Source organism: Lepidochelys kempii, chromosome 7 (genome assembly GCF_965140285.1).
Source record: "Lepidochelys kempii isolate rLepKem1 chromosome 7, rLepKem1.hap1, whole genome shotgun sequence".
Classification (NCBI taxonomy): Eukaryota; Metazoa; Chordata; order Testudines; family Cheloniidae; genus Lepidochelys; species Lepidochelys kempii.
Genome location: NC_136386.1, coordinates 31,905,355 through 31,915,769, shown reverse-complemented (window position 1 = coordinate 31,915,769; position 10,415 = coordinate 31,905,355). Strand labels below are relative to the sequence as shown.

General features: G+C 44.5%; 1 protein-coding gene across 6 annotated transcripts in view; it reads left to right on the top strand.

The window, feature by feature from the left end:
• Positions 1–10,415, top strand: part of DPF2 (double PHD fingers 2) — a 45,712-nt gene continuing 35,297 nt past the window's right edge. The window contains exons 1-3 of one of the 6 annotated variants that reach the window (XM_073351852.1): positions 28–117; positions 8,022–8,203; positions 9,602–9,762. In XM_073351852.1, coding sequence (XP_073207953.1) covers positions 9,630–9,762 — 133 coding nt within the window. In that variant the 5' untranslated portion in view covers positions 28–117; positions 8,022–8,203; positions 9,602–9,629. Of the gene's footprint in view, positions 118–8,021; positions 8,204–9,601; positions 9,763–10,415 lie in introns of all 6 variants that reach the window. The other 5 variants (XM_073351847.2, XM_073351849.2, XM_073351848.2 and 2 more) reach the window with 5 other exon arrangements.

Sequence of the window (10,415 nt, the reverse complement as noted above, 5' to 3'; positions counted from 1 at the left end):
GTAGGCGGGGTGAGTCGGTAGCAGCGTTCCTGCGTTCGGCGCTTGCGCACTGAACGGCCACAGGGGCCCAGGCGACGGAGCGAAGATGGCGGCGGTGGTACAGAATGTGGTGAAGCTGTGAGTGGTTCCCCCTCTCCCCCATTTTCCTGCCCCCCTCCCCTCCCCTCCCGAGCGCTCAGCGGAGCAGTCCGGGCCCCGGCTGGGCTCCCTCCCCTCGGGAGAATCTCAGTGACCCGGACCGGCGGTGGCGCGGAGGACTCCTGCAATGGGGCTTTTATTGTTAGGCGCAAAGTTTCTCAGCCGGCTCCTCAGGCGGAGTGGGGCTCCCGGCGCGCGGGGGGAGCGGGGCGGAGTATGGGCCCCTTGCGGCCCCTGGGGGTGGGAACGGGGGGAGGAGACCACCCTCACAGGTTGGCCTCCGTAGGGTCCCTGCGGGGTGTGAAGGGGGGGAGCAAAGCCCCCACTTCTAGTATGGGGGGGGGAGGATTATCCTCCTCAGAACACCGCCACCGAGAACAGCAGGGAGACATTTCCTGTCCAGTCCCCCCTCCCCCGCCCGGTTCCACTGGGGGATGGGGAAGAAGACATCCATTTATATAGCTGCCATGAGGAACAGGGTCCTCCACAAGGCTCAGGCTAGACTAGGGGTTGAAGCTTCTCTTTCCAGGGGATCCATATGGGAGCACAAGCTACTGCTCCCTACGGGTGCAGAGCGCTGGAAAGGCTACAGTTCCGTTGACCTTCTAAACCAGCAGTCCTGCCCCCCATCTTTCCTAAATCTTAAAGAATAAGAGAAGGTACAAGAGAGGTGTCTGCAAGACTGCCCTAAGGGTAAGGGCTACAGCTTCCTAACCTCACCAAGGTGTGAAAAGGGCCAGCTCACCTCATAGTCTTGATAAAAGTGGTGTGAAGGAGCAAAAGTGCTGTTTTAAAAACTGGACTTGAAAAATCATGGTGATTCAGCCAGCCAGAATGCAGGGTTTAAATTGAAGAGGGTTTTGTGGTAGGTAGGATAAGGATGGTAGGCCTTGACAGAAGTGGTGGTTGTGTGTAATTGTGATGACATTGCTTATAACTTCTTGAGGTTATAAGCTTACAGTCTGCTTTGATTCTTCAGTAATTCATAATAATGGCTGTCATGTGGCAGACTGGTCAGGAAGCAGTATTTGGGGTTAAGTCCAGGTGTGTGATATGATTTCCATGTTTCTGATTAAGTTCCTCTTTCCTTTCCTCTCTGGACATTGTCAAACCTTTGCTGTCTCTAAAGAAACTTGAGAAGAGCAAAAAAAAAAGTTCTCTGGAACACACTAAGCAGCAGGTATTCTTAAAAATTCTTTGGGGAAAGGACAGTCTTAGCAACTAGAACATCACTTTCTCTTTCTGCAAATCACGCTATTTGAGCCTCGGGCAGAGAGAGAGAAGGGTGATCTTGGGGTCAAGGCACTGCAATGGACCTCAGGTACCTGAGGGTATATTCCTGCCTTAGCCATTTGTTTCTCACATATCCCTGGGTAGGTTATTTAATATGCCCTGTGCTTCAGTTCCCCATCTGTAAAAAGCAGATTGTATTTCCCTGTCTCTTATGGGGGTTGTGAGGATAAAATCCATTAATAATTGTGAGGTGCACAGGTACATGGTAATTAGGGGCCGTATAGGTACCTAGATCTCTCTAAAGATACACTACCAGGTGTGCAGGTATTGTAGAGTAGTAGCCCAAAATATAGATTCTCTTTTTTATGTAGTGTTTTTCATCACTAGACTCAAAGCACTTTACAAAGGAGGTTAGTATCAGTATCCCCAGCACCAAATGCTACACTGCACCAAAATGTTACTACAGTGTAACTGGATTATTACTGTAGAGTACTGTAGTAACATGCTTTTAAATAAGGGATGACTGAGCCAAACATCCTCCTAACCCTCCCTATTCTTTTGATCTGTGTGTGACTTTTTGTACGTTTTCTGGTCTTAGTTCAGTCTAAAAGGAACAAAATATAAGTATCAAGTTATCCACTTGTCACATGAGCATGGAATTTAATTGTTTTTAATTTTTTTTAAACATAAAATGTAAATCGGGGTCGGCAGCCTTTCAGGAGTGGTGTGCCGAGTTTTCCTTTATTTACTCTAATTTAAGGTTTCGCATGCCAGTAACACATTTTAATGTTTTTAGAAGGTCTCTTTCTATAAGTCTATAATATATAACTAAACTATTGTTGTTTGCAAAGTAAATAAAGTTTTAAAAATGTTTAAGAAGCTTCATTTAAAATTAAATTAAAATGCAGAGCCCCCCGGACCGGTGGCCAGGACCTGGGCAGTGTGAGTGCCACTGCAAATCAGCTCATGTGCTGCCTTTCGCACAAGTGCCATAGGTTGCCTACCCCTGATGTAAATGAACAGCTGTTTTTAAAAACTAATGATGGATGTTTAATTACCACTGTGTATGTGAGCTAAAACTGTTTTTAAAGTAGATTTTTTTTCATCCTGGTTGGTATAGATTAGGTAAAATCTGAGAATGCGGACCCAGTGTGCTAGGCAGTGTGTGTATGCTCTGCCCTGAACGCTTTATGATCCAAATAGATGAGACAAAGGATGGGACAGGAAACAGAAGGGGGAACTAGGTTGCTCAAGGTCACAGAGCTAGGAAAAGAACTTGGGTCTCCTGGGTCCCAGCCCAGTTCCTTATCCACTGGACCATACTGCATCTCCAGTAGCATTTTAATACCATTTTAGAAAACAGGTTTATAGACTTAAGTTCAGATCCCATTGTCAGTCATGCCAGAGTAAATCTTGAGTAACTCTATCAAAGTCTGCAGTGTTGTATTTACTTGTGTATAACTGAAAGCAGAATATGTTCCTATGTCCTTTAGAAAAATGGTCTTTCTCAGTGGTTCCTTTTCTTTTTGTGGATACAGACTAACATGGCTGCTACTCTGAAACCTCTCGTTACAGTGTGTTTGGTAACACCCATTGTTTCATGTTCTCTGTGTATATAAATCTCCCCACTGTATTTTCCACTGAATGCATCCGATGAAGTGAGCTGTAGCTCACGAAAGCTTATGCTCAAATAAATTTGTTAGTCTCTAAAGTGCCACAAGTACTCCTTTTCTTTTTTCAGTGGTTTCTGAATTCTTTCATGCCGTGATCACCTTTTGGCTCACATCTGTTAACATGGCCCGCAGGGGCAATGGTGCCAATTCAGATATTACTTTTTGGGGCTAGAGCAGATTTTTCAGCCCTGCTTCCCCTTCTTACATCCAGCCCTGGTCCACCCCTAGGTCTCAGGGAGGGAGTTACCATCGCAGACCAAAGTGCATGGATTGGGCACACCCGCCCCAGAGACGGTGGCAGCTCAGGCTCCTCCCCATCCCTCCTCTGCACCACAGCTCCCTGTCAGGCTGGCGGGGGGTGTTGTCTCATTTCAGTGCTGCCAGCCCTTGGATTTTGCTGCCAGTGGCAGGGACCAACCTCTACATAGCCAGCTCTGTGCACCTATGCTCTCTGCCTTGCAATGGGACCATGAACAGTCTCCCTGTCTCCCCCTGCCCTACTTAAATGGCAGCCCTGTCTACCCCTCCTTGTTAACTTGAGGCTTCCAATGGCACTAGGAGGAGCTGCCATGAGGTCCAGCAGGAGGGCCCAGCAGGCAGTGCAGGACCCAGGACCAGCCAAGCTCCCTTCAGATCCCCACTGCCTTCCCTCACCCTGCTATTTACCCTTCTCTCCGCTGGCTTGATGTTTCAAGACACCTCTTCCCCTCCCTCGGGGGTCATAACTCACAGTTTGGAAAAGGAGTCTATATTGAGCAAGGAAATCATGTTGAACCTGTGTCAGCTCATTGTTAAAAGTGGATGCAGCCAATAGGCTTTTATTTTTTCTCTAGTATGGGCTGAACCACTGGGAAGGGTTTAGGTTGGATATTGGCTGCTGAGCAAATTTCTGGTCTGCTTTTTTAGTATAGAAGCAAAGACACAGAGTCTGTTCTTTTTTCCCTCCTTGGATCAAGATATTTTTGCATATGCAGGACGTATCCGGAAATGCATTAAATTTTTAAAAATATTTTGCTTTATTTGACATTTTCAGTCTATTTAAGCTGTGTTTGAATGCACAGCAATGGCGTTATCAATACAATCAGCTTGTGCATTAAGCTCAGACATTAGTTTTTAATTGTATCTTAGAAATGTGCATTATTAGATTGAACTGTATAAAAGTATTGATATGACTTTAATAAAAAACTAGGTTATGTATTTTAAAAAGAGAATATCCAGTCCAGCCATTTGTTTGTGGAAAAGTTTTGACTCTTCCATTAAGATCTCTTTCCTGATGATGTCACTTTTTTTTTTACCCCCTGCTTTTGATTTCTCCACTTCCTGATTTTTGGGCCACTCTACAGTACAAACCATGTTAGCTGCTAAGGGGAATCCTATTCTGTTTCCGAACACCTTTAGGAAAATTTTCCATCCTGAGAACTGCTATAATATTTAATGCTTACATAGTGCCTTTAATCCAAGAGACTACGGGCATGTCTACATTTGCCATTTAAAGTGGAAAAAGTCCCTTTTCTGCTCAAAAACTGTGGGAGCGTCTACACTTGCCAATGACTTTTTTGCGGCAAAACTCAAAAGTTTCACTGCAAAAAGTAAACCACCTCCATGAGAGGCGTACAGCTCTTACCGGTGATGCTTTTGCGGTGATGTGCAGGTGAAGACATGTTCTTCCTGTTTACAGAACTTTTAGTCTCCGGAGCATATCCCACAGTGCCTAGGTGACCACTCTGGCCAGCAGCTCTGCTGCTCTGATGCCAGGTAAACAGACATCCACCCCTCCCCCTGTAAAGCCCCGGGAACTTTGAAACTTCCCTTCCTGTTTTCTTGGGAAGTGCACACTTATCATCTGGCCAAGTGATAATGGCTGCTCTAGGGGCCAAAGATCCCCAGCTTGGAGCAATGCTGAGCTACTGGAGCTGATCAGTGTTTGGGGAGAGGAGGCTGTGCAGAGGCCCAGGATGTCCCGTGATCACCCCCCACCCTCCTTTTCCCACAAGACCTAGCTGTCAAAATGGAGAGAGCTGCACTGTGGATTAGCTGTCCTCAGTGCGCTGTTCTTATGGGGGAAGTGCTGCAGATGTAAACACTCTCTGATGCCTGTGGAAATAAGTGAGTACACAAACTAGTGCTTTTCTTTTACTGGTTCACTATCACTAGTGAAACTGACAGCATAAAACCTCTGCAAGTGTAGACATAGCCTAAAAGCCTACAAGGGAGGGTAGTTGGTAGAATTATCCCTGTTTTGAAAATGAAGCACAGAGCTATTAAGAGCACTCTGTATGAGTAGCTGAACTGGGAATAGAGTCCAGGTCTTTTAACTCAGGGTCCAGGAGGGCTCTCTCCGGAGGTCTGGACAGCTTCTATAGACTGAAGTGGAGAAGAGACTTGTTTTGTCAATAGCATCATTTACTGATCAGTTATCAGAGCAAAAGATAGTTTCATGCACTGATCGGGGAACTGTCTTAGCAAGCAGTTGAGTTTCATCTGTAGTATGGATATAGCTTATACTCCTGTCTACCCTACAAATTTAGCTGTAGAGGGAGATATGTCCAAATCTGTATCGTAGTTGGGGACATGGCTAAAGCATAATGATATGCAGTCTGCTGCAACACAGAACTATGCTTTAACTGTGTTGGTTGACAACAGTACTGTAAGCACGACCTCCCTACTTCAATGAATTTTAAAAAAAGTGTGACTTGTGCCACATACTACTTTGTGGCGTTGAACTTGCTAAGATTAGTGCTAACCTGACAGTCAGAAACCCATAGGGACACTGGCTCTCTTAGTTGGTTCTGAGGACCATTTTATCCCTCACATAATCTTGTTTGGCTGTCAAATTTTTCTGTCCTGTGCATAAGCAGAAAGGACCGTGGATGAAACAGAATTTTTGATGTGCAGGTGCATCTGAAATGGATATTATCTTCTTATTTTTGGGAAGTTTTTCCCCGTAGTTAAAGGGGTTGTTCTCCTTTAGCTTACATCAGTTTTCCTCCTTATAACTCCACTGACTTCAATGGACTTAATCTTGTTCTTCACTGATGTTGGATCAAAACCAGGATTGATATATTTAAATCTCAGCTTCCCCATCCCAAGTGTATGCCTTTGTTCTGCATTATGTCCAGCAAAATATTTTGCATGGAGTGTTATGTGCAAATTCTCATGTGTTGCCTGAAAGACAAGCTCCCATGTGTCATGTCTTGTTCATCCCGTTAAACTAGTAGCTTCCTTGCCATGTGTGTAATTACTGAGTTGTGTTATGGAGCCAGCCTGAGTGCCTTTCCTCTCTGACTCATGTTCTCTGCTTTGATGAGGTCATTTCAGCCAGTGTAGAAGTGTCAGAATCTATCTATATGTGTGTGTAAACAAAGGGCTGTTGTGCTTATGTATTTATCAATTTTTTTCTTTCCTTTCCTTTCCTCTCCTGGCATTGGAGACATAAAATTCTCTCTTCTTTAGCAAGCTGAAGTCACCAGATTCTCTGCTTTCCCTCTCCCTGCTACTTTGTGGCAAGATTTTAACATTGAAATTACTATAATTATGGCTCATTCAATTAAGTGAGTCTTTAGTGCTGCTGTAGCAAAAAAAAAAGAAAGAAAAGAAAGGAAAAAAAAAAAACCAAAACCTTGAAAGGGGGAAAAAGTAGATTTAATCAGTCTTATATTCTTCCTGTCGGTTCGTGACTTCCCCCTGTTTTTGCTAACTTGATTACCAAGCAGAATTGGATTTTTTTTCCTCTATTGGATCTATGTATTGAAAATGTGCTTCAGTATAGCGTAACAATATAAAAAGACTCTAAGTAGAGGGACCATCAAATCAGTGATTTACTCAGAGGGTAGGGACATGAGCATAGCATGTAGGTAGGTCACCTGAATTTTGAGTGTGGGGATGGAAATATAGCTCTTGGCATCACTCCAAAATGCTACTCCATAATTTTGTGACAAATCTATGTCCATGATACCTTTATTGTTGTCTGTGTGTGGCAAACTTGAGATCATCCTGTCTTCACAGGAGCAGGAAGGGAGAACTCAAAGCCTCCTTCCAAGATGCATGCCTCCAGCACTTGATCTAAATGAGAATCTGTGTTAGCACTGCAGGGTCTGTCACATATTTAAGGACTTCTGAATCTGTTCAGTGGTTCACATGCATTACAAATTTTTTATTAGTTTATGCAGTGCTTCCTGAGTATCCCAAAAATGCAATTATTACTCCACTCATCAGTTAAAATCCAGCTACTTCTTGGTTGTATAATGGCAGCCCCACTGCACAACAACTTAGGGCAGAAAGTGAAGGAGTCGTATATCCAATTTAAACTGCACAGTATACCAGAGTTATAATTTGCTTAAGTGCTGATTGGTTCCTTTACTCAGTTCCAGTTAGGATACCTTTTTAACACTTAGAAGCCAGAAATTTGGTACAAAACTTAATTGAAAACACAAATATAAATCAAGGTGATGGTCTCGTATGAAACAGTGAATTATTTATGGAGAATTGTAGCTTGGAACCCATCTGTTTTAAGACCTTTGTACATAGTGCATCATTCTGTGATATTTCATGAAATGATATTTAGGGTAAAAGATTGGTTGCTCAGGGAGTTGGCAGTTGGGTAATAGAGCCTTTCAACTCTTCCATTTGACAGCAGCCAGGGTTAGCAATGCCTTAAAAAAAATAAAGCCCGTAGATTCCCTAGCCAGTTCTCAGCAGGACAGATGTCACTGATTCGCTCCCTTGCTAGTACTCTTGGCAGAAATGCCAAGGATTGAAAGAGCCATGGAGACTTATCTCCGTCCCCAGAGTTGAGCAGCGGTGATTGGCTTTGAGCAGCTTCCATTGCTCATACTCCTGGTGAACAGGGCTTCAGATTCAAGGGGTGTCAACCTGGTCCCTTGTTCTCTGCTCTGTGTCCCTATCTGGTTCCCTCATTATGTACCTTTTGACCTTTATCTCCATTCCTGTTTTTTTTTACTTGTCCCCTGTATTCAGTCAATTTCTAGGTCCCATGGTACTTCCCTCGTCTAGAGGATGGGTCTTTTGTTCTTGGTGGGTTCTGTCCACTGTTCCTGAGGATTCAAATAGGCTGGTCTGATGTTCTCTTCTCAGCATCCCTCTAGATCCCTCGTTTTGACCCTGTGACCTGCCTTTCATACTTTGTACCCTGTAATCAAGTAAGTGCTGGGCTCTGCAGCATGTCCCTCATCTGAGGGGGTGGGCCTCTTAATTAATCATGTTTGTTTATGGTAGTGTCTAAGGAGCAACCAAGAATGGAACCCTGTTGTGCTAGGCACTGCACAAACATAGAATACTCTTTGCAGGTACTGGGACAAATGAGTCTAGACCTGCCCAAAATTAAAAGCCCCTCCCCCCCATCTAAGGGGGAGGAATCACTAGGCCGAGGCCACAGGTGAGTGCATGGGACTGCGAAGGAGACAACAGGAATGGAAGTGAGGTCAAATGTTAAAAATCAGGGAACCAGAGGGGGACAGCAAACAGAGAAGCCCAAACAGTGCCTGCTGCTCCTCAAAGGTGTCTAAGGAGGTAGTATACAGTCCCCAGGGGAACTGCACCCAGAGTCAATACAGAGTAGCAGACAGTTCCTGACCTGAAGAGCTTACAATCTAAATAGATCAGATAGGCGGGGAAGGGATGTCAGCAAACAGCATGTTCCACTATTTTTGTTAGGTGAGTTTAATTTTGGGGAGGTCATCTAAATGAAAAGTGAAGGGAGAAGGGACTGAGGGGAACAGGGCAGGTGTGGAGTGAAGCTGAGACAAAGAGAGTGGGCAGGGAAGGAGAGGGTTGGAGCCAACAGTTGACTCTGGCCACCATCCTGGGATTTAAATAGTCTGGTAACTTTCACCAGCATTAAATCCACACTACTGGGATTTAGAATGCTATGCAACTTGACAACTAATAACAATAATATTAAATAAAATAAAAAAACCATTACAAATTGCTCTGATACAAATTACTGGGAAGCCTCTGTGGTTCCTGCAGAACATTATTCAGTGTAAACAGCTTGAGGAAAATATGCCAAAAGCTTTCGGAGAACAGTCTGAAATCCTTACTTTGGAAGGATTGTTGTATATCACACTTGGAGTAATTCCAGATACCTCCGAGGAAGCTGGGTTCTTGTAGGGATCTGATCTGTATGGGTCATTGGTCCGCTCCCTAATGTTAATTCTAGTAAAAGTCTGATTGGGCTTGTCTACATAGTGGTGATAGAATGTCTGATGGTGCAAAGTCCTGAGGTAGGTGTTCCTAAATAGTTATCTGGGAAGTCCTGCAGTAGGGATATAAATCGCCAAGAGCAAAATATATCACAATGGTTTATGTCAGTGGTCCCGAGTGCTTGGCTCCAGCCGTTCTATTGTCTTCAGACTTGGCTACAGATCTTTTACAAAGGTCTAGCTCCGATATTTATGTTGGTACATCCTATCCTGCCAGAGCATCAGGAGAGTTTTAAAAACAGGTGTGTAGAAAGTGCCAGGAAAGGCAAGCAGCAACGGCAGCTAGGAAGAGAATCCTAATAACTAATACATGGTGTCTGTTTCCTCATCCCACAGCCTTGGAGAGCAATATTACAAAGATGCAATGGAGCAGTGCCACAACTACAACGCCAGGCTGTGCGCTGAGAGGAGCGTCCGGCTGCCTTTCCTAGACTCACAGACCGGAGTGGCACAGAGCAACTGCTACATATGGATGGAGAAGCGTCACAGAGGCCCAGGTAGGGCCTTTTCTGCTGTTATGGTACAATAGCGTATCCCCAAAGCCAGCACCAGACTTCCCCTCTGCCTCAGCTTAACCACTCTTGTGTAAACTAGCAGGCCAGCTCACCAGCCAATGTGTCAGTGAAGCTCTCCCCAAAGTCTCAGTATTTAACTTCCTTTTCCCAGGGATGCATTAATTTTTCAAACAGATTTCAACATCAGTCAAGGCAGGCCTGGCCCCTCCTAGGGCATCTGCTGCTGCCTGCACAGCAGGTATCTCTAGCCAAGTCTTTCCTCTACCTTGTGTGGCAAACATGCCTTCCAGGTCCTTTCCCTGACCCGTGGTCTCTTTCAGTTCTCCTCATTAAGAGAACTGCTTGTTTCTTTTTTCAGAGTGGTAGCCATGTTAGTTTGCATCAGCAAAAACAATGAGGAGTCCTTGTGACACCTTAGAGACTAACAAGTTTATTTGGGCATAAGCTTTCATGGGCTAAAACACACTTTATCAGATGCATGGAGTGGAAAATACAGTAGAGAGGTATAAATACACAGCCCATGAAAAAAATGGGAGTTGCCTTACCAAGTTGGGGGTCAGTGCTAACGAGCCAATTCAATTAAGGTGGAAGTGGAGTATTCTCAACAGTTGAGAAGAAGGGGTGAATATCAAGGG